Source organism: Pristiophorus japonicus, chromosome 11, assembly GCF_044704955.1.
Source record: "Pristiophorus japonicus isolate sPriJap1 chromosome 11, sPriJap1.hap1, whole genome shotgun sequence".
Taxonomy (NCBI): Eukaryota; Metazoa; Chordata; class Chondrichthyes; family Pristiophoridae; genus Pristiophorus; species Pristiophorus japonicus.
The window spans coordinates 180585212-180609500 of NC_091987.1; the positions used below are offsets into that span (position 1 = coordinate 180585212).

At 45.8% G+C, this 24289-nt stretch overlaps 1 protein-coding gene across 9 annotated transcripts in view; it reads left to right on the plus strand.

Moving 5' to 3' along the window:
• The window catches only part of pknox2 (pbx/knotted 1 homeobox 2), a 479643-nt gene that overhangs the window by 303984 nt on the left and 151370 nt on the right, over positions 1 to 24289 (plus strand). For 5 of the 9 annotated variants that reach the window (XM_070894337.1, XM_070894339.1, XM_070894329.1 and 2 more), the window contains one exon: positions 19493 to 19629. In XM_070894337.1, the coding sequence (XP_070750438.1) occupies positions 19493 to 19629 (137 nt within the window). Of the gene's footprint in view, positions 1 to 7804; positions 7914 to 19492; positions 19630 to 24289 lie in introns of all 9 variants that reach the window. The other 4 variants (XM_070894335.1, XM_070894332.1, XM_070894336.1 and 1 more) reach the window with 1 other exon arrangement.

Here is a 24289-nt window from a genome sequence, read left to right on the forward strand (position 1 = left end):
TTGATGTGTTTCGCCACATGTCCGGACTAGTAGCTTCCACACAAATTTACACCAACCCGAGTTCCATCGTGGCCACAATGGAAGTCTGGTTTTAGTAGGTTAATTAACCTTATTCCAATTTAATCCAAATCAATATCTTAATTCAACCAGTAAACAACCTTTCCTTAAGCATAACATACCCCTGTGCCACGTACAGACGGTCTGCTGGGACCTGCAAGGTGTCTCACCTGCGGGACAGCAGCTACAGCCGCCTGGTCGCAACAACATTTAATCAACATAAACAAATAATATAAATTAAAAGGTATTTACATATAATTCCCTTGCTACCCTACTATCCCTTTGGTGCAGAGGGTCGGCTAGTAAGAAATAAGCCTATGCCTAGAATACCTGCAATCAATACGACAGTAAATTTATACATTTTCGTGAAAAGTAATTGTCCTTATTAGATTTCAGCTTCAGTTACGGGTGCTCGTTTAACGTGAAGCGTGGATCCAGGCTTTCTTTCCTTGGACTTTAACAGCTGCCTGGGTGGTCAATAACACTTGATAAGGTCCCTCCCACTTGGCACCCAAACGTTCTTTATGCAACTTTTTCACATACACCCAGACTCCCGGGATGATGTCGTGTCCTCCTTCGGGTGGATTACCCCAAGCTGCCGATATCTGTCGGGAAACAGAACTAATAGCATTTGTTAGGTTCTGACAGTATGATAACAAAGTGTCATTCATTAAGTGAACATCAGCTTTCCTTAAATCGATAGTTCCTGGCAGCAACATGGGTCTTCCTGTTATAATTTCAAATGGGCTTAGACCTGTAGTTCTGTTCGGGGTTGCCCTAATGCTACATAGCACTATTGGTAGTGCCTGGGGCCATGGTATTCCTTCTTGGTGATATTTGGCAAGCCGTTGTTTCAGAGTTCGATTCATTCGTTCTACTTGTCCTGATGATTGTGGATGATAAGGACAGTGTAAATCCCACGTAATGTTCAGTAACCTACAGATTTCTTGGCAGACAGCACCTGTGAAGTGTGTTCCCTGATCTGAGTCAATGCTACTCGGGACTCCCCATTGGGGAGTGTAATCCTTACTCAAGACCTTTGCAGTGTGATTGGCTGTGGCTCTTTTAGTTGGGACAGCTTCTACCCATCTAGAGAATCTGTCGACCATGACAAGAATGTTAGTGTATCCTTGGCATGAAGGAAGAGATATATAATCAACCTGCAGATGCTGGAATGGTCCGACAGGGGCAGGGGGCCTCAGTTAGGGCATTACCGTGATGGGTCCAGAATTATTTTTCTGGCAGACCACACAGCGGTCTGTTACCAGCTGGGCATGTTTTTTAAATCCCCGACCCCACCAGCTTTTCTGGAACCGTGCCATCATCTGTTGTGAGGCCAAGTGTCCCCACGAGTGGATCTGTTGGGCTAAAAAAGGCATAAGCGCTTGTGGCGCGACTGGCTTGTCGGTAACTCTTTGTCTCCAGACACCATCTTCACATAGCTTAATTCCTGCCTCGATCCATGTCCATTTTTCCTCTCGGGAGCACTCGCCTTGCATTGTTTGAAGGTCTCGTGTCAGAGTCCTGAGTGCTTTCAATCTGCACATCTGTGTTGGTTCTTCTGGAGGAACGCCCTGTGAGGCGGCATCTTTAGCTGCCTGGTCGGCTAGGGCATTTCCCTGTGCTTCTGTGGTATTTTGCTTGGTATGGGCCTTACACTTCAGGATGGACACTTCCTAAGGTAATTGTATGGCCTCCAGTAAGTCTCGGACTTCTTTTCCATTTCGGATAGGTGTACCAGCAGCAGTGAGGAATCCTCTTTTCCGCCATAACATACCAAAGTCGTGAGCGACTCCAAAAGCATAACGTGAATCTGTGTAGACATTAGCTGACTGTCCTTCTGCTATTCGACATGCTTCTGACAGGGCCCGTAACTCGGCCTGTTATGCTGACGTTCCTGAGGGTAAACGTCCTTTTGCCACTACCTCATATAAGGTTGTAACTGCCCATCCTGCTTTTCTGGTACCATTGTCAACAAAGGAGGAACCATCTGTAAACAGGATGAGGTCTGGGTTGTGCAGAGGCTCCTCTGCTGCTAAGGCTGCTTCTTCTGTTTCTTTTAAAATCTCCACGCAGTCATGCTCTTCACATTCTCCCCCCTCTTGCTCCCTCGATTCTGACATCGGGAGCATAGTTGCGGGATTAACCGGGCTGGCCCGGACGATATGGAGATTAGGAGCTTCCAAAACTGCTGTCCAGCGGGTCCATCTTGCTGCTGTCACCTAAGACATTCTATTCATAGACAGCAAAGCATGTACGATGTGGGGACACTTGACAATCAGCTTTTGGTCGAGGACTAGACCCGCAGTGATCATTACCGCTCGACATGTAGCTTCCATGGCCCTTAGGCAACTTCCCCATCCGAGGGCTACCGCATCCAGTTTTGCCGAATAATAGCCAATAGGTCTTTTGCCGATCCCCATGTTCTTGTGTCAGTATAGCTGTCATATATCCTTCTTTCTCATGAACAAACAGGGTAAATGGCTTACCACTGTCGGGGATTCCCAGAGCCGGTGCCGAATACAAAAGAGGGTGATGGCTTCTTTAGAGGCACGTTTCCCCTTTAAAATATCATTCAGTGGCTGAGCAAGCTGTGTGAAGGAGTCAATCCAATTTCTGTTAAAGTTACACAATCCCAAAAAAGACCTTAGTTCCTGAATAGTGGTGGGTTTTTTAGCAGCCCGAATGGCTGCAGTTCTATCCTGGGTAAGTTCTCTCTTTCCTTGTGAAATCTTTTGTCCCAGGTATACAACCTCTTCTTGGGATATTTGTGCTTTGTCGATGCTGGCTTTATGTCCTTTCAGCCAAAGGTGATCCAGCAAAGCTCGTAAATCATGTTCATGCTGTTCTTCCGTGTTTGAAGCTAGCAGGATATCGTCATCATATTGGATGGCTGTGGATGACAGGGGAGGTAATTCTCGCAAATGGCTTTGTAAAGCCATGTGGAATACCGTAGGGCTGTTGTGGAAACCCTGTGGTAACCGGGTCCAAGTATACTGTTGTCCTTGGACAGTGAAAGCAAACCACTGTCGAACCTCCGGTGCCAGAGGCACCGACCAAAATCCGTTGGCCATATCTATAACCGAGAAATATTTATATTCCGGTTTGAGGGCATTAAAAATGGTGGAGGGATCTGCGACCAAAGGAGCTTTTTGATCAATACACTGGTTAGCTTTCCTATAATCGACAGTCAAACGCCAAGTCTCATTAGATTTCTGTACTGGCCACACGGGACTATTGGAGGAGCTATGCGTTTTAATAAGCACCCCTTGTTTCTCCAATTGCTGAATAACCGGTAAGATTCCCGCGATGGCAGTTGGACTGATGGGATACTGTTTAGTGCATGGAGGCTTGGTCCCTGTAAATGACGCAGGCTCCATCTGGAGTAGGCCACAATCGTTCTTATCTTTAGCCCATATCGGGTGTTTCTTCAATTCTTCTTTCTTCAAAGTTCTAATTGACCATGTCACCCGACCATCCTCAAAATGCAACGATGAATCTACTTGGATTAGAACGTACATTCCCAAAAGGGGTTGATCTACTGGGCCTATCCAGACCGGCGTGGTTAGTTCATGTGGACCCAGCCCTATAAGTACCGGTGTTGTCCTTTTAATTTCCATTTTATGGCCCCCAACTCCATAGGCCGTACGTGCCCTACCATCCAACGGCAAAAAGTCTCCATATTGTAGGGGTAAGCATGTTAATTCCGCCCCTGTGTCTAAAAGACAGTCCACATCCTTATCGCCCACCCTCACATTTATATAAAGCCCATCTCCTCTTTGTTGTATTAGTGCGAGGAGGGGGGCCAGGGTGGGCTCTAATCGTTTTTTGCTATCCCAAGTAACTCCTTCTGTTGTTGTATTGTCAGTCGCTTAAATGCTTCTATGAGGTCGTTATCTTGTGACAAGCCTGGCTTGTTGGCTGAATTGTATCCCTGGCTGCGTCCTCTTCCCCAGCCACTACCTTTCTGTTTGGCCCTGCACATCTTGGCCCAGTGACCTTCTTTCCCACAATAATGACATTTTCCGGGTAATTTTCCTAATGACTGTTTATCGGAATCCTGGGATTTCCATCCCATAGCCTGTACAGCTCGGACTTTAGCTCCCATATCCCGATCTAATTGGTTACATCGATCCACCAATGTTGCAAAGGTAGTTCCTCTACCTTCCCAGTCCGGTAACACTACCGTAAGCATTTTGGACAGTTCTGGCTTTAGACCTGCCACGAAAGCTGCTTTCAGGGGTCCAAACACTTGTTCATCCATTTCCTCATCCGTATTATTCATACCCGAATGTTCTAAACCGCTCGTCATACTCCAGGACCTCCTCTGTTCCTTTCTGTTGGCAAGCTGCAATTTTTCCCCAGTCTGTCTTAGCTGGACTGAAGGCTTGTAGCCAGTGTTTAATCGCCTCCCATCCTGCGTCTAATTCTTGCTCATTCTGCCCCAAAGCTTCATCTACCTTGTCGTGCAATTTTCTTCCCTGTGTTTTTGGCACCATTATGGTCAAAATTTGTACTCTGTCCCAGGGATGAAGTTGATATATATTTCTTAAGCGGTCCAATTGGTCCCACGTTTTTACTCCCCCTTTCTTTGGATTGGGCAATTCCTTGGACCATTTATCAATTTTCTCTGGGTCTACCAGAGCATGAACTAAGTATTCTCCATACACCCTTCTCTTTGTTTTTTTGGTTCCGCCCTCATCCGCAGTCTCTTCTGATTTGACTACAACTCGTCTTTTTTTAAACGGGGCAAAGCGCACTCCTAATTCTTCATCATCCATTTCCTATTACTGTCTCTTGACCTAATGATTTTTTCCATTCTTTAATTTCACCTTTAAGATCTTTAACTTCCGCTTCCAGCTTTTCAAGTTCAAGCTTTTTCTGTCGCAGCTGTGCACAAACAGCTTGCAATTGATCCTTTGTACTGGTCAGTTCTCGATCATGTTGGGAACGCATTATAATTTCATTCCGGTTTCGAATCTGGCCCATAACCACTAGGAACCATCTAGTTCATTCTTTATTTTTCATACGGGTCGTTTTTCCCCAGACCCTTTTAATCTCGTCCAAGGACCATTGTCCTTTGGAGGTTCCGTACTTTTGTTCGATCTTAATACAGGTTTTAGATAAGTTGAATTGTTGCTCTATGTATTCTTTCAACTGTTCGAGAATTAAATCTAAAGAAACTTGAGGTGGTGCCTGCCCACCTTTAACAGTTGTAGGCAATTCTTTGCCCTTATCTCCTGCCGCCATTTCTTTACTGAGTTCTTTACTGGGGTCTCGAGTCGTAGGCCTGCTAGCCAATCAATAGGTCGGTGATTAATTAACTAACACACCCCCGAAGTTTAGACGTCTATGGGACCTCGAGCCGACTACCAACCGGAGGGTTCGCAAACCGGAGGCTTTCGGAATCGCGTAGAAGGAGAGGCGAATTTAGACTTTTGACCGAGGACTTTTTTTAAAAAGAGGAGTCCTTACCTCTATAGTAGGTCCGATGTCCAAAATTCAGTTTCTTTCCTCAGCGATCCTGTTCGCAGTGCCAAAATTGTTAGATCTCTTAATTTCCAATGAAATACGAACTCCGATGGTAGTTTTAACTTTTTAATACTGGCAGAGAGCAACAAACTTCTTGGCTTCAAGCCAGGTCTTTGTTCTTACTGAGACACATGGTCAAAATGGCTGTATTTATGCCTGGATCAATTTACAGAAAAGAACTCGCCTTCTTTGACCTTATTGGCTCAATTGAAAGTCTTTTAACGTTTTATTGGCTCGCTACCCAAGGTCCGAAAATGTCAAGTTGATTAATGAGTTAATGCAACATGTCAAACTACATGTAGCAGCCTTGACTTGGGGGTCTGTGAATTTTCACAGTCTGTCTAAATGAGCCTGTTTGAATACTCTATCACTCTCACTCTCTCTCTCTCTCTCTCTCTCTCTTTCTCTCTTTCTCTTTCCCTCTCCCTCTCCCCTTGAGTGTGGATTCTGTGCTGAACATCCTCAGGTTTGGAACTTACTTTCTTGTCTCTCTCCACTCCCTCGGCTCCGAGATCTCTGCCACTCTGCACCGGCCCTAAAAGCTGGAGGGGGCACCGTCAGCTAAAGGGCCGGCTTTTTCACGCTGAAAATGGGTCTGGGGGCGGAGCGGCAGCGGTGCACGCTTTTAGTGCATCACAAGCCCCACGCCACCACGAGTCGACGGTGGTCCACCCCGCTGCAAGACCTCTCGGGCCGAATCTTTGTCAGGGCGGCCAGTTGAGCTCGAAGTGGCGTCCATTTGATTTTGACGAATGGCCGCCGCAAATTTGAATTTCGGAGCCGAGCACGCTGAGAAGGAGATACTAACATAGGAACAAGAGTAGCCCATTGAGCACCTCAAGCCTGTTCCGCCATTCAATTAAATCATGGCTAATCTGTATCTTAACTCCATTTACCTACGTTGATTCTATATCCCTTCATACCCCATCAATCAGCTGTGAAAATTTCAATTAACCCAGCATCCACAGCCATTTGGGGGATAGAATTCCAAATTTCCACCAACCTGTGTGTGAAGAAGTGCTTCCTGATCTCACTCCTCAGATTTTGAGCTCTAATTTTGAGATAGGAAAGACTGAGAGAGGGATTGCTGAGAAATGGTTTGGAGAGAGAGGGGGCGAAATTCGGTATCGCCCCATTTGGGGGCAGTAACCGAGGCAGGGTGGGACATCCTGTGCCTGGTGTGGAATTCCCATCCCAGCTGCGGAATTGGGGTTACCGCCCCCAAGAGGAAGTGGAGCCCAATGTCGGGCGCTCCACTTCTGTCGGGCATGGGACCAGGTCGGTAAGCGTGCGCATATTCCAGCGCTACGTGGCCTTTCCGCTTGGTGCGAGCACAGGCCCTCCCCTTCCGTTAAAGGGGAGGACACGCTGCGACCTCCGCAGTGTGGCGAGGGGCTTCCACTACACCACCGGGGATGCGGTGTGCCGTGGCCGCAGTCCGGCACAGAAGTGGAGTGCCGGGCTGCACCATCGCGGCATGGATCATGTGAATGGTGCCGCGTACCTCCCGTTTACTTTTTGTCCCGCGAGGCTGGAGCTGACATCGCCCGCGGCAGCTTCGTGGGACGCTACCCAATTTCCGCTGCGGGGCGAAAACGGGTCGTCGTGCACAACGATGACATCATCGCTGGTGCAGCAGCCCGGTGCACTACCGGCGGGAGTGGGACGCTGTTGGTTTACGCCTCTGCTAACCCTCACGCAATTTCTCGGGAGGCCCCTCCTCCCCCCCCCCAAGTAGCAGTAGAGCGCATGCTCTGGGGCATGCGTCTGGAGACGATCCTTTAGGTAGTCCATGGTGGTTATGCTTGGTGGTAGCAATGTGTAGGAATGTTAATATAGCAAAGAGAGCACAGAGGATGATGCACTTACCTGAGAGGACGGCAGTCTGACTCTACCTTCTTTATGACCCTTCCCCCTACGTAAACTTTATTATGGTGCAAGATTTTAGTAATAAACACTGCTGGAAATCTGAAGCAGCCCTGCCAATTCCCTCCGACAGAGTCGATGCAGTTTTTTTTAGCAGCTCATCTGATCTGGTTGTTATTGACAGTTCTGAATAGCCTTCTAAACTGTGATGAATCATACTGTACTTGAGCCATTCACTCTTGGAATTGGACCTTCAGTGCCCTGAGCTGGCTAAGTGGATCCTTTTCTTCTGAGAGCTCCATGCCGATGTACTAAGCAGCTGTAAGAACCATCTCTGTTGTTTCCCTAGGTTCTAGATGTGAAGCAATCCCATGATGCAACATGTGTCCCCTGCATCATCACTGACCATGATGGCAACCCAGAGTGCTCCCCCTCCAACGTACCAAGAGAGCCAACAGGTGGGTTTGTGGTAACGCAAGAAGGACTGTGGAGCCTTTAATGTTTCACCCTGAGAATACTTTATACAACTCTGAGATTGAGAGCCCTGAAATTAATTTTAAAATTTGGACCTCATTCGCATACTTTTTCAGTATTGTCATATGGAAGTGAGGGAAATAGCAGAAACATATTGCCAGCTCCGTACTTAATAGCCTGCAGTACAGGTTGACTTGAAGTAATTCCAAGGATAAGGTCTGTTGGTTGTCTACCCAGAGGAATTGTAGTTATTAAAAAATAATTTTGCAAGATATTCCATGCTTTGTGGCTTAGTTCAGGACTCTCTCATGCTTATTTTTTCTAAACCCTTTTTTATTATTTGTGCTGCTGCTCAGGTCCTTGCTCCATTCGGATCATAACCTGAGGAGAGTATTCATTACGTAAAAATCTCCGACCATTGAAAATTTAAAATGGATCCTCAGGATGTTGCAACACAGAAACAGGCCATTGGGCCCTTCAACTCTGTCTGGTGTTCTTCTCCACAAGAACCACCCAGCATATTCTCACTCTCCTGCTCATTCCTCCTCAATATTCCTCTGTTTCAAATAATTATTGAATTACTTTTTAAAACAAAATTATGAATTTTGCTTCAAGAACCATCTGTATAGAGAATTATTTTGTAATCTCTACTTTTATTCTTTATTTGATCAATTTACATTTCTGCCCTCTTGCCAATCAATGGAAACAATCTACCACTATTTACATTATTGTAACTCGATATAACCTTGAAGATCATGTTACCCTTTAACTTAAGAATTGGTAAATATTTTGTGCGTGGATCAAGAATTTTAAGTATTGAGAAATGGTTGGGTTAATTAAATTTGCATAGAATGGGACAGATTGGGTTAATTGTATTCATGTTGAGTGGAAGTGAATGGGACAGGGTTGGGTTAATTATACTCATGTAGAATGGGAGTGAATGGGTAAAGGTTGGACGAATTGGGTTGAGGATGAATGAGAGAATCATGGAATGGTTACAGCACGGAAGAAGGCCATTCGGCCCGTCGAGCCCGTGCCGACTCTCAGCTAGTCCCACTCCCCCACCCTTTCCCCGTAGTCCTGACATTTCTTTTTCCTTCAGATACTTATCCAACTCCCTTTTGATAGATAAAATTGAGTCTGCCTCCACTACCCTTACAGGCAATACATTCCAGATCTTAACAACTGCGTAAATATTTGTTTTCTTACGTTGGCTTTGGTTCTTTTGCCAATCACCTTAAATCTGTGTCCTCTGGTTCTCGACCCTTCCACCACTCATGATTTTGAGCACCTCAATCAAATCTCCTCTCAATCTTTGCTGCTCCAAGGAGAACAACCCCAGCTTCTCCAGTCTGTCCACTGGAGTCCCTCATCCCTGGAACCATTCTCGTAAATCTTTTCTGCACCTTCTCTAAGGCCTTCACATCCTTCCTAAAGTGTGGTGCCCAGAAGTGGACACAATACTCCAGTTGAAGTGTTCATCCTTAACCAGTATTTTATACAGGTTCATCATAATTTCCACACATTTGTTCTCTATAACTCTGTTTATGAAGCCCAGAATCCCTTAATCCTTTTTAACTGCTTTCTCAACCTACCCAGCCACCTTCACTGATTTGTGCACACATACCCCCAGGTCTCACTGTTCATGCACCATTCGATTGTACCATTTAGTTTATATGTCCTCTCCTCAGTCTTTTTACCAAAATGCATCACTTCACATTTTTCTGTGTTAAATTTCATTTGCCATGTGTCTGCCCATTTCATCAGCCTGCCTATGTCTTCCTGAAGTTTATCACTCTCCTCCTGACTGTTCACTATACCTGTACTTCCAAGTTTTGTGTCATCATCAAATTTTAAAATAGTGTCCTGTTCACCAATGTTCAAGTCATTAATATATATCAAGAAAAGCAGTGGACCTGGAACCTACCCTTGGGGAACATGACTGTATACCTTCCTCCAGTCCGAAAAACAACCGTTCACCACTATTCTCTGTTTCCTGTCACTTTGCCAATTTTGTATCCAGGCTGCCACTGTCCCTTTTATTCCATGGGCTTCAATTTTGCTGGCAAGCCTATTATATGTTTCCATTGGCAGAAGGGTCGAGAATCAGAGGACACAGATGAAGATGATTTGGCAAAAGAAACAAAGGCAACTTAAGAAAACCTTTTACGCAGCGAGTGGTTAAGATCTGGAATGCACTGCCTGAAAGGGTTGTGGAAGCAGACTCAATTGGAAATCCATGTGCACTACGTCAACCGCATTACCCTCATCTGTTACCTCATCAAAAAACTCGATCAAGTTAGTTAAACACAATTTGCGTTTAACAAATCCGTACTGGCTTTCCTTAATTAATCTACCCCTATCCAAGTGACTGTTAATTTTGTCCCTGATTACTGTTTCTAAAAACTTACCACTACCGAGGTTGAACAGGGCTGGCCTGTAGTTGCTGGGTTTAACTTTACACCCTTTTTTGAACAATGGTGTAACATTTGCAATTCTCTAGTCCTCTGGCAGCACCCCAGTATCTATGGCGGAATGGAATATTATGGCCAGTACCTCTGCGATTTCCGCCCTCAATTCCCTCAGCATCCTAGGATGCATCCCATCCGCGCCTGGTGATTTATCTACAGCCAGCCTTTCTAATAACCCTTTATCAATTTTTATCCTAACATGTCTCTATGGCAGCATCCTCTTCCTTGGTGAAGACAGATGTAAAGAACTCATTTAGTACCTCAGCCACACACTCGACCTCCGTGCATATGTCTTTTTGGTCCCTAATCGGCACCACCCCTTCTGTTTCTACCTTTTTACAATTTATGTGCCTATAGAAGACTTTTGGATTACCTTTTATATTGGCTGCCATTCTATTCTCATACCCTCTCTTTGACCCTCTTATTTTCTTTTTCACTTCTTCTCTGACCTTTCTATATATATATATATAGCCTGATTCTCAGATGTATTTACAACCTGGCATCTGTCATACCCGCTCTTTTTCTGCTTCGTCATATTCTCTATCTGTTTCATCGTCCAGTGAGCTCTGACTTTAGCTGCCCTACCTTTCCCCCTCGTGGGAATGTAACTAGTCTGTACCCGAACTATTTCCTCTTTAAAGGCAGCCCATTGATCCACTACAGTTTTGCCTGACAATTTTTGATTCCAGTTTACCCAGGCCAGATCCGTTCTCATCCCACTGAAATTGGCCTTCAACCAATTAAACATTTTTATTCTAGATTGCTCCCTGTCCTTTTCCCAGAGCTAATCTAAACCTTATGATACTATGATCACTGTAACCTAAATGTTCATCTACTGACGCATGCTCCACTTGACCTACCTCATTCCCCAGAACCAGATCCAGCAATGCCGCCTCCCTGTCGGGCCAGAAACAGACTGATCAAGAGGCCTCACCCATTGGGGTTCTGTCGAGTGGGAGTCTATAAGGAGTACTTTAGTTCATTGGTTCTGAAACTGTGGGGCACAGTGAGTTGTGACTACTACTGAAAAAGGAAATGAGAGTCCACCTGGACGTTGAATATTGTATCTATTGACATTACCAGGCTCATTTGACAGACTTCTAAAACAACTCTCGACCAGCTCCATTGGGTGGGCCACATCGTCCACATGCCCGACACAAGACTCCCAAAGCAAGCGCTCTACTCAGAACTCCTACACGGCAAGTGATCCCCAGGTGGGCAGAGGAAACGTTTCAAGGACTCCCTCAAAGCCTCCTTGATAAAGTGTAACATCCCCACCCGCACCTGGGAATCCCTGGCCCAAGCCCGCCCTAAGTGGAGGAAGAGCATCTGGGAGGGCACTGAGCACCTCGAGTCTCATCGCCGAGAGCATGCAGAAAGCAAGCACAGGCAGCGGAAGGAGCGTGCGGCAACCCAGGCTCCCCACCCAGCCTTTCCTTCAACCACTGTCTGTCCCACCTGTGACAGAGACTGTAATTCCCGCATTGGACTGTACAGCCACCTGAGAACTCACTTTTAGAGTGGATACAAGTCTTCCTCGATTCCGCGGGACTGCCTATGATGATGAAGATGATGAAAACAATGCATATGGCATATTAACTCTTTCCACATTAGGAGCCGGTTTATTTTTAAACATATTTACACTTCAGTGCATTGGTGTGACTGGTTACTTGATATGGGGTGTGGGGAATTTACCTGCATTGTCTTCAGTTTCTACATAGATTTGGTTTTTAAAAAAAAGGAACAGTAGTTAGAAGCTATCTCATTCACATGCAACATTTAAGTTGCTGAAAAACAAAATCATTATGAATACTAATACAAGCAGGATTTTGTTACGTGGGCATTCAGTAATTATTTGGTACACGGGGAACCAGTTAGATATACAGAATAAAGACTTTTATGATGATCGTGAAATGTTCCGTGAAGGCTGGAACTTGAGGGTTTACTCGGAACTCTAGCAAACAATCACACCCGATTGGTAAATGCTAAAGTGCCCCCCATCCCCCACACCATCAGCCTAGCCAGTCCCTTCTGCGACGGTTATCATTTTTTTTTGTGGTTCACTTTGGACTCTGCCTGAACAGTCCTTTGTATGAGCTGCTGCGTTTTCCATTTTTAGATCAAACCTCTCCGAGCAACAACTCCTAACAGCTCTATGTCTCTTTGAATGAAAGGCCTGTGGCTAGTTCCAAGACTTGTATCATGCAGAGGATCAATAAATAATATATAAACCCTGTTTTCAGCAAGTTGCAAATATCAAAGAGGAGACATTACAAAAAGAAGCGGCCACTTTATGCAGTAAGTCATGGGGTGCGATTGACTAAAACACAAATCCTGTGCAGTCACATTTCTTTTAAATTAGGGACATCCTGAAGTTAAACAGTACAAGTTTTTAAAAAAAACTTGGGCATCTTGTTGAAATGTTAACTGTTCTCTTATTGTAGGAAGTCAGTAAAACAGCTAATAAAGTAAAATGGGAATGAGAGACATCAGTGGACATGAATCACGCAACAGAGCTCGTGACAGAAGTGAAAAAGAGGAGTGAAAGAGAGAGCCAGAAGTGGAGGAGAGAGTGAGAGAGAGAGAGAGAGACGGAAGCAATGGAAAGGAGAGAAAGGCATGAAGGAGGAGGAGAGAGTGTAGGACAGAAGTGGAAGAAGGAGAGAAAGAGGAGAAATAAGACACAGAAGAGAGAGAAGGAGAAAGTGTGAGAGAGAAAAATCGAAGTGAAGGAGGAGAGAGACAAAAGAGTGACAGAACAAGAATGATACTCTAAAGCTTTGTGACCATATTGGGCTAGAAATTCAGCCGTGCAGCACACATTTTAATAACCGACTAAGCTCGCAATATGGCGAAAGTGCATGCCCCACCATATTGGATAAGGTACACGAGCTGGCAGCAGGGACGCGTCTGGGAATCATTTAAAGGCCAGAATTATTTATGTAAATTTGGGACCTGTGCGCCTTGCAGGACCTGGTGTCGATTTTCGAATGACCTAACAGTTCACTCGCCACGTGCTGAACTGGCATATCACAATGTAGCGCATGCCGGCAGCAGGATCCCTACACTGATGTGAATGTGGAGCTGGGGGTGGGGGGCAGGAGTGCTCCTCCCAACCCTACGTGAAAAGAATGCGGGCTGCTCCCATCTCCGTTCTCCCCATCCTGGGACTGAGACATGATCAGCCGCCCTTCTCTGCCACCAATCGCTCCCCGGCCCAAGGTCCTGTCGCCCACCCATCTTCGCTTACGTGGGGGCCTCTGTGATGTGAGTGGGTAGTCTGGTTAATTTCTTTCTTCCCCCTACCTCTATCACAACTGAAAGCGTCTGACTTGGCAGAGACCGGGTATCGAAGCTGGGGTGTTGTTGGTCTGTGCGTGGCTCAATGCCACCCTGGGCAATGAACTTACCACCTGAGACGCCTGGGAGCTGGCATCAGCGTACGTTTAACATAATAACACAGAGGGTGCAGATTTATCTTGTCAGAGCTCTGCAGTACATATTGAGACAAATAGACTCATCAAGCACCCACATTAACAATCTGCTGCTGCTCTGATTTGCTCGGTGATCAGGGGAATGAAAATAAATTATAATGTCTTAAATTAAGCTTCTTTGTTCTTCGCGCATAAATTCTGTCCTTGAGGATTTGTGGCAGAGGGATTTATAACAGACAGTGGCTGTCAGTCATTTCCACAGGCTTGATACCAGGACGACTAAGCTTCTATAGAGGTCCCCGGGGAGACTGGTATCTGTAGTAGGTGAGTGTGAGAGGACCAAATAAAACTTAAAAACCTGTGGAGATTTAAGAGCTTGAAGTACAAAGGAATGTAGAATGGGGTTAGTTGAGTGTGAAGAGCCCAATTTAATTCACACTGAAGCAGGGATTAAGAATTTATGGCTTTTGAAAGAGCTGATAATGGACCAAGCAACCTTATCCTTGTCACTCCCTTGAGAAACAAATTGACTGTTTAATAAAATGGGATTGAGATCAAAATCCAGCAAGAGTCCCCTAGGGGGAGAAATGGGAGGGGGACAGAGAGAAGCTTGTCCCGTGTCAGGTAACACAACAGCTCTCTTTTTCATTGCCCACCAAATCATCCGTACCAAGTGCCTGTTCTATCAGACAAGCTATTTGTTGAATGACAGGTCCTTCAGTTCCAAAAGTGTCTCAGAAAGCAGAGGCCCAGTCTTTTGGGTGGCGGGGGCTGGTTTGGAGCAATGGCTCTGGTCTTGGGGCAGAAGGTACAGGACTGGAGCAGAGATATAATTAAACTTCATCGGACTGTTCAAGAGCTTTCATGCTCATCTTAAAAGGGCCATATTTTCTCTGCCAAGTGACACATGCATTATGTCAAAGGTTATTAAATCTCTCGTGTTCATTGTAGCCTGAGAACAGTGGTTTTATTCAGAGTGAGTGTTACCATTTGCATGAGCATGCTGGCTGTTGGTCAGGGTCATGAAGTAGAACTGTGTTGTCTTTCGTTTACATAGAACTTTTTGCACCTCTATTTCTCACTGTACTTTGTGAAGGGCTGGGAAATAGAACATTTTTTACTTTTCTTTTTCCACTAAGACTTCGAATCCAGGCTCACAAGTCAGGTAAATCACAGTTAATTGGCCTTTGCCTCACGGCTTGCTGCTCTGTGTAGAGTGGCTCCGTGACAACCTGTACGTGACACTCTCCCGATCCAACATTTGAAGTCTGCTACAAAAGCAAAATACTGTGGATGGTGGAAATCTAAAATAAAAACAGAAAATGCTGGAAATTCTCAGCAGGTAAAAAGAAAGAATGACTTTATACAGCGCCTTTCACGACCACTGGACGTCTCAAAGCGCTTTACAGCCAATTAAGTACTTTTGGACTGTAGTCACTGTTGTAATGTGGGAAACGCGGCAGCCAACTTGCACAGCCAGTTCTGATGAAAGGTCTTTGACCTGAAACGTTATCTCACTTTCTCACTTCACAGATGCTTTCTGACTTGCTGAGTATTTCCAGCATTTTCTGTTTTTATTTGAAGTCTGCTGCTGGTTGCTGGCAGGTCGACTAGATCCATGCAGCAGCTAGTCTTGTTGGCAAATCCAGAGATATATATAAACAAAAATGCCCCTGCAACAAGTTAGACTGGGTGAGTTACACTGTTAAAACTCCTCCTGTGCTATATCTCTGGTGTTCAGCGACAATGAGTTGACACCTCATTCCCAGGGACCTTTCGAGGTGTCAGAAAATGAATTGAAGCCCATTTGTGTTAAATATAAGGGTTCAGAGCAGGTATTAAGGTTAATTGTGAGGCAAGACAGGCCTTCAACATTTAATGAAGGATTTTATGACTGCTTTAGATGTCCACCCACTATTGTTCTAAGCTGCAATTGGTTATCTTTTATGATTAAATGCAGTTCAGAAAGTGTACTGTTCACATTTAGAGATACACCATATGTTATCCATTTAACAATTATTTCCCCCCAAAGACCTACGTAAAGGCATTGGTATCTGTGGTATTAAACCATACAGATCAGACGGCCTCACGTTCGATTTCTGTGCAGTGCTGCGGTCTTGTACAAGTTCAACATTAGCTTCTTGATTTTAGATGCAAAAACCAAGAAGTCTGTTTTGATTTTTTTTTTATGGCCTCATCCACTTACGCTGCCATCTTTAATGACATATGTATCTGCACGCTTAAGGCTCTCTGCTTCTCTGCTCCATTTAAAATTTTACCACTTTAGATTATTTCCTTTCCATATTATTTCTTCCAGAATGTACCACTTCATATTGAACTTCATCAACCACCTATCTATCCACTCTGCTAGCCTACTCCTGCAATCTTTCACAGTCTTTATCGTAATTTGTAATAACCCTTCAATTGTTTCTTGAATTCCTAAATGTAGGTAATTTGTGTATATAATAAATAAGAGTGGCCCTAACATTGACTCCTGTGGGACACCTCTCACCACTCCTTTCCTTTCACTGTTACCCTTTGATTTTTGGGGAACTACACTTGGCCTCATTACCCCAGAGGGAGAAAGCCAGGCAGAGTTCCCCACCTGATTGCTCTCCAGTAATCTCTCCATGTATGTTGGGCATCGAGTCAGGTTAGGATTGGGCTCAGCCACGACGTCTTCCATAGGCTCTTGCACCAAGACTGCACAGTTGCACAAGACTCGCCGTGTTGGTGGAATCCTACTTCAGTGCAAATCACCTTCGGGGGAGGAGGTAAAAAGAATTTAGAGTACTGTCCATTTCAGGCCTGACCTAACCACGGAAACTGTGTCGCCACTCCCTCGCTATAACTAAACCTTCCAATTATTACAAGATCATTTAGGGAAGCATAAATATCACCAAGCTTCTTTACAACATAGCCTGCCATTTTAGACCTCTTGTCACTCAGTCTTCACCTTAACACCAAATATGAGGACCCTTTGGACTTATTTTGACTCCACGATCAAGACTAACCACTCTGCAGTGTCTTTGGGGCAAAATTGAAACTTGTTATAGCTTCTTAGCACCTCCGGGGGGTGGGGGGGGGGCACTCTGACATTTTCGCCTGGGGGAGGGGGCACTACCGCCTCCCGGGAAATTGCACCGGAGGTTTGGGAAGGTGGGGGGGGGGGCTGTCCCGGCAGTGCCGCAGCCCGCGATTAGTGCTCCGGGCTGGCACACAACTGGCGATGGCATCATCGCCATGCACGCCCCCCCTCACTACCCCCTGCCTACCCTTTGAGGCTGACGCACACGAATGTCAATACCAGCTTTGCGAGTTGCAAAGTTGGCGGACACCTGCCGCCAGGGGCGCCCATAAAGGGGAGGCCTTTAGTGTGCCGTGCTGCCATCTTTATTTGTCAGATGACTCTTGCGTCGGCCCGACAATGGTAGCCCTCGTGTCGACTGGTCCATCATCGTGCAGCCTGGCACTCCGTTTTGGGGGGCTGGGCTGCTGGTCCGGTCGATTGCGTTGCTGGTGGCCCAGTAGCGGACACCAAAGGGCCTGCAGAGTGCGCAGCGGCCCTCCCCTTTAATGGAAGGGGAGGAGCATTGTAGCACATGAGCGCTACGCGGATCCTGCTCCACGCAGTGTTGGATTCAGTGCCCTGCCACTGCCCCGGGAGTGCTCCTCATAGGAACTTCCTTTGAGGCGCTTTCCGCATTGGGGGTGGGACTTCCGGGATGGAGGCAGGATGTCCCGGCCTCGGAAAGTTACCGCCCCCAATTGCTCTCTGACTCATTCGCCCGGTCCCCTCCCCTCAACTTTGCTCATTCTGAGCCTCCCCCAAACATAGCGCCACTCCCCCTCCATTGTGTAATTTCTCTCCCGTCTCCTTCCACTCTTGGCAAACTCAGCTTGATAAAATGCACCACGCTGTTCCAGCTCCTGACCACGCCCACTTTCTCTCCTCAGCTCCTAGCATGTCAACATCACCAACTACTCCCTACCCACCAGTACCAGTCCTGACCTTTTCAAAACTGGTGTCACTAATCCTCTACCACAAGAACCCACCCTTAAATCCATTACTTTCACCAACTATTGCCCTACCTGCAATGTACTCTGGATTTTTTTTTTCTGGAAAGCGAATTTGTTCTCTTATTCTTGCAGTGGATGAAATTGCTTAAGGAACAGAAGTCAAGGGAGTTGAGCGTTATGGGGAGCGGGCAGGGAAATGGAGTTGAGGCCAAGATCAAATCAGCCATGATCTTATTGAATGGCGGAGCAGGCTCAAGGGGCCAAATGGCCGACTCCTGCTTCTTACACTGTTTACACTGTACATTAATGATTTAGATGAGGGGATTAAATGTAGTATCTCCAAATTTGCGGATGACACTAAGTTGGGTGGCAGTGTGAGCTGCGAGGAGGATGCTGTGAGGCTGCAGAGCGACTTGGATAGGTTAGGTGAGTGGGCAAATGCATGGCAGATGAAGTATAATGTGGATAAATGTGAGGTTATCCACTTTGGTGGTAAAAACAGAGAGACAGACTATTATCTGAATGGTGACAGATTAGGAAAAGGGGAGGTGCAAAGAGACCTGGGTGTCATGGTACATCAGTCATTGAAGGTTGGCATGCAGGTGCAGCAGGCGGTTAAGAAAGCAAATGGCATGTTGGCCTTCATAGCAAGGGGATTTGAGTACAGGGGCAGGGAGGTGTTGCTACAGTTGTACAGGGCATTGGTGAGGCCACACCTGGAGTATTGTGTACAGTTTTGGTCTCCTAACCTGAGGAAGGACATTCTTGCTATTGAGGGAGTGCAGCGAAGGTTCACCAGACTGATTCCCGGGATGGCGGGACTGACCTATCAAGAAAGACTGGATCAACTGGGCTTGTATTCACTGGAGTTCAGAAGAATGAGAGGGGACCTCATAAAAACATATAAAATTCTGACGGGGTTAGACAGGTTAGATGCAGGAAGAATGTTCCCAATGTTGGGGAAGTCCAGAACCAGGGGTCACAGTCTAAGGATAAGGGGTAAGCCATTTAGGACCGAGATGCGGAGGAACTTCTTCACCCAGAGAGTGGTGAACCTGTGGAATTCTCTACCACAGAAAGTTGTTGAGGCCAATTCACTAAATATATTCAAAAAGGAGTTAGATGAGGTCCTTACTGCTAGGGGGATCAAGGGGTATGGCGAGAAAGCAGGAATGGGGTACTGAAGTTGAATGTTCAGCCATGAACTCATTGAATGGCGGTGCAGGCTAGAAGGGCCGAATGGCCTACTCCTGCACCTATTTTCTATGTTTCTATGTTTCTATGTTTCTATTTCTTATGTTAATGGAGACTCTACTCCATTCTTCGTCTGATCACAACACTAGGGGTTACTGTAGTTGGGAAGTAGTAAAGTTTAATCGTTATATTGTAACTGTCTCACTGTGTGATCAACGGACAGATATTGCCCATCATTGTGAAGAATTATGCAACGTCGCCCCTCCCTAACTTGCCCTCTTCGCTGAAGATGGCTGTATAGTGAACAGGTCTGTGTGAGATGCAGTGGAGCAGGAGAGCTTAAGGGACTCCAGTCAAAACAAACAAACCCTTCAACTATTTCTAAGATGGTTTCGCTGAGGTCAAGTACCATGGTAAAGCTTTATTATCTTTCGTCCTCCACAGATGACAGCCACGGCGCAGCAGACCACCAAGACGCAGCCAGTGCATATCCCATCATCCTCTGCGGCTGCCACCCCTGTAGCCACTGTACCACTTGACCCTCAAGCACAGCTGGAGTCTGACAAGAGAGCAGTGTACAGGTATGGAAAGTGCATACAGAGCAGTGTACAGGTGTGAAAAGTATACAGAGCAATATACAGGTGTGACAAGCATATACAGATCAGTGTAACGGTATGAGAAGAATGTGCAGATATGAAACGTGTATACAGTGCAGTGTACAGGTATGCAAAGTGTATGCAGTGCAGTGTACAGGTATGAAAAGCAAATACAAAGCAGTTTAGAGGTATGAGAAGAATTTACAGAGCAGTGAGGCTGTACAGTAACGCTCAAAGGATTTCAGGTGAGTTTTTGACTGCGTGCTCCTGTGAATTTGAATGAACAGAATATAAACCGTACCTTATACAAGTCAAGATTCTTGGGCCAGCTCTCCAATTTCCAACATTCCACAAATACAAAAGCAAAATACTGCGGATGCGGGAATCTGAAATAATAAAAGAAAATGCTGGAAATCTCAGCAGGTCAGGCAGCATCTGTGGAGACAAACAGAGTTAACGTTTGGGGTCTGTGACCCTTCATTGGAATTCCACGAGTGGATAAAGACCCAGTTGGAGTGTTAAGATTTGCACTGAAGGTTTAGCAGTGGTGTTTCACGATTGGGTTTTCAGTGAATAGGTGTAAGATTTATAAGGTTTCCCTATCAATGAGAGCAACAAGCACGACATGTTTCTCTGCAATCCATGCTTCACAAACTGATGGCACTAGTGCAAGTCTCGTGCAATGTAAAAATAATTTAAAGAAACAAACAAACCCCCCAGGAACATGCAACACCAGAGACTGAATGTCTGCAGCTTCTTAATTGATATATGTATCAATTCACCCAGTGTGTTCTTCACAGCATATAGATGTTGTTGCCTCAAAGAGACACATGCTTACATTTTAGTAGAGGAATAAGGGCCGAAATTGCCCTCGGACTGAAATGAGGTACACCTACCGATACAACTGATTTTTCTCCACCCCAACCCATGGGGCGGAGCATCGAGCAAAATTGGGGTCTTTAAAGTTTTTTTATTCTCCGGGCGGTGTTTGGGGTGGCTGGGGGCAGAAGTCGTTCAGGAGCGGGTTGGAAAGCGGGCGGTTAGCATGGCGACGCATATGACATCAGCGTGACATGGATGTGCCGTGTCGCACTGATGCATTACAACGTTTCTCCCCCTCAGTTAAAGGGGACCCAAGAGGGTGTGTCGGGGTGCCTGTTGGCGGCCTGTCCGAACCCCTGGCAAACTGCAGCCCTAAGGCGACACGAGGCCTGACAACTTAGCGCTTGGAACCCAGCCAACTGCAATCTAATTGTCTTTGTAGCTCTTACTGATTGGTTTCCCTTATTATTTCTTTCCTTTCTTTCTCTTATTTCCCTTTTTCTTCTTCTTTCCCTTTCTTTCCTTCGTTCTTTCCCTGTTGTTCCTTCCTTTTCGTTCTTTTCCTTCCTTTCCTTTTTTGTTTTACTTTTGTTCATTCCTGTCCTGAAAATATGCCACCCTCTTTCTTGGCATCAACAATGCTACAGGAGTTTTGCACACCTGTAACATCTGTTAGTTTGTTATGACTCTTAACAGTCAGTGAACTAAATCACGGCTATAGGTCGTTTTAGGACCTACAATCCAGAATGGCCACCTGACTACCAACAGAATCTGGGTGCTTGTCCATAGAGCATAACTCAACACAATGCACTCCCTCCATGGAGAGCAGAGGAGAAATACAAGGGGCAAAAATATCAAAAGGAGAACGAGTTCTGAATTGGAAATTAAAATGCTGATGCAAAAGTCAAAATGATATTATGGGAGTTATGTCCACTTTCCCCAATGTCCAGTGCCAGAGTTATTATTTGGTATGTAATGGAGGAACTAGATATCAAAGTGGGTTTTATACTTGCTTTTCACCTTTGGGATCGGAGTTCAAATGCTACTGAAACTGATAGGATGAAAGTCTCCTCACTTTATTGGCTGTAAGGACCCTATGTAAATTGAGCTTGGACAGTCTCAGTCCAGTTTCTGGTTGTATGATGTATCGACTGATGACACCTATACTGGCACTAATTGACAATGTTACTCTGTCAGGCCTTAAGATGCTGGATATGGGAAATGTGGCACACCTATTTATTAGGATTTCATCTTTGCTGAATTTACAGAGAAGTGTACAGGTGTTGTTGAGACAATGTAGATAAGTGTGAGGTAGTACATTTTGGTAGGAATAATGAGGCCACATTCCCCTCGAAAAATAAATGTCTAAATAGGGTAAAGGAACAAAGGGATCTGGGGGTACAGATACACAAATCATTAAAAGTAGCGATGCAGGTTAATAAGACTATTTTTAAAAAAGCAAACAAAGCACGGGTTCATTTCTAGAGGGAGAGAATTGAAAAGTAGAAAGTTTATATTGAACTTGTATAGAACCTTGGTTAGACCACACTTGGAATACAGGTGCAGCGTCGCGAATCTGGAACCCTCGGGACTGAGGCCGTTCCGGATTTTGGGTTTTGCCGGATTTTGGAACGTCTTTCTGACGTCACAAATCCGGAAACACCCGAGTCCAGATTTGGGTATTTCCGGATTTCGGTACCTCACAAAGGGGGAGGGCGGAGGGGTTTGCTCGTCGATAAGCTGTTTGTGTCGCCGGGCAGGGCCCTGCCGCCATGGAAGTGTTCGGGTGGGTCCCTCCGAAGAGGAAGTGTTCGGGCGGGGCCCCGTCGCAGAGGAGGTGTTCGGGCTGGTAGGCGAGGTGAGGCCCGAAGTCGGGCGGCGGCGAGGCGAGGCCCAAGGTCGGGCAGCAGTGGCACCTCGAGGTCGGCAAGGTCCGGATTCCGGAACATTTCACGGATTCCGGACGACCCTGCCACCAATCGGTCTGGATTCTGGAACATTCCAGATTCCAGAACTCCGGATTTTGGATGCTGCATCTGTACTGTGAACAGTTCCGGTCTCCATATTACCAAAAGGATATAGGGGCACTGGAGAAGGTGCAACAAAGATTTACTAGAATGATACCAGAACTGAGAGGTTAAACCTATCAGGAAATATTAAACAGGCTAGGGTTCTTTACTCGAGAATGAAATCTGAGGGTGACCTTCGAGAGGTCTTCCACATTATGAAAGGGTTTGATAGGGTAGATGTAGAGAAGATGTTTCCAGTTGTGGACGAGACCAGAACTATGGGCCATAAATATAAGATACTCACTAATATATCCAATAGGGGATTCAGGCGAAACCAGGGAGTGGTTAGAATGTGGAACTTGCTACCACATGGAGTAGTTCAGATGAATAGTATGCATTTAAGGGGGAAGCTAGATAAATACATGAAGGAGAAAGGAATAGAAGAATATGTTGATGGGATTAGATGGAGAAGGCTCATATGGAGCATAAAGACCAGCACCACCTGTTGGGCCAAATGACCTGTTTTTGTGCTGTAAATACTATGCAATACAGGTTGGACCTCCCTTATGCGGGACTCCCTTATCCGGCACCTTATCCCCTCATCCGGCATGATTCTGGTGGCCGGGGGCTGATGCGTCCAACGTGGCCAACCTCCACCCTGACTTTGGGGCCCGCGGCACATCGGGCCCGCCTGGGGCACTGACCTCCTCCGCCCCCGGCTTCCTCGGGCTGACCTTCCCTTACCTGGCAAAATCCCTTATTCGGCCGCAGGCCATGTCCCGAGGGTGCTGGATAATGGAGGTTAAACCTGTACTATGTAATGCAGCTTTCTTTGCTCTATATCTAGCTGTACTGGTCCTGTCCGAGGAATGCTTGATCTTGACACTGTGGCTGAAATCGTCAGCTTACTGAGCACAAATATTTCTGGTTGCATATGGATGGTATTGCTTCCTGGCCACCAGCTGTAGATTATTACTTGATAAATGTACACGGAAATCATTTTTTAAGTCCTTCAGTTTGAACAACATCAGTAACCAGACATCACCTGCTACTATCCAAAATGGATCTGACCACCGAAATGGACTTCACAGGTGTGATTATGTGTATATAAGTGTATGCGTGTGCTGGAGGATGCACTGTTGTATAACAATGGGGTGTTATCAGCAAAATGTGATGGATTGTGTTACACAGAGTAAATATACTACTTAGAGGCAGTGTGTGTTGTACACAGGACTTGTATGTAACTTCTAGTCAGCATCACACTTGCTTCCTTCTCACACTTCAGCTGTCACAATTCACATGCTACACTTTCATTGTGTGCAGTGCCGTGGGATATCTGCTGTATGGGTGTAGTACCCTTAGCCAGCAAGCAGCTTAGCCAGGGAGGTCTCTGTTTCGATCCCTAATCTGTGCCAAGTTAGCTGTGCTCAGCCAGGTTTGCCATTGAGGGGTGCTACAATCAAGGAAGGCAGACCCAGAGAGCTTCTTGCTGCTAATCTATATCCGGCAGCTGCTGGATGGCTGTTTGCGCGAGCATCAGGTGAGGACAATCTCGGGCTCCATTGTGACACTCTACGAGATTGAATAGTCCACCAACACTTCCTGTCAAAACTCTCATGAATAATGACCACTTGGGCAAAGCACCAGGGAGGACCATCCTTCAGAACGGCAGGGATGACAGCTGGCAAGAAACGGTAACCAAATAAACATACAATGTCTTGTGGTCAGATGACAACAACAACTTATATTTCTATAGTATCTTTAATGTTATAAAATGTCCAAAGGCATTTCACAGGAATGTTTTCAGGGGAACA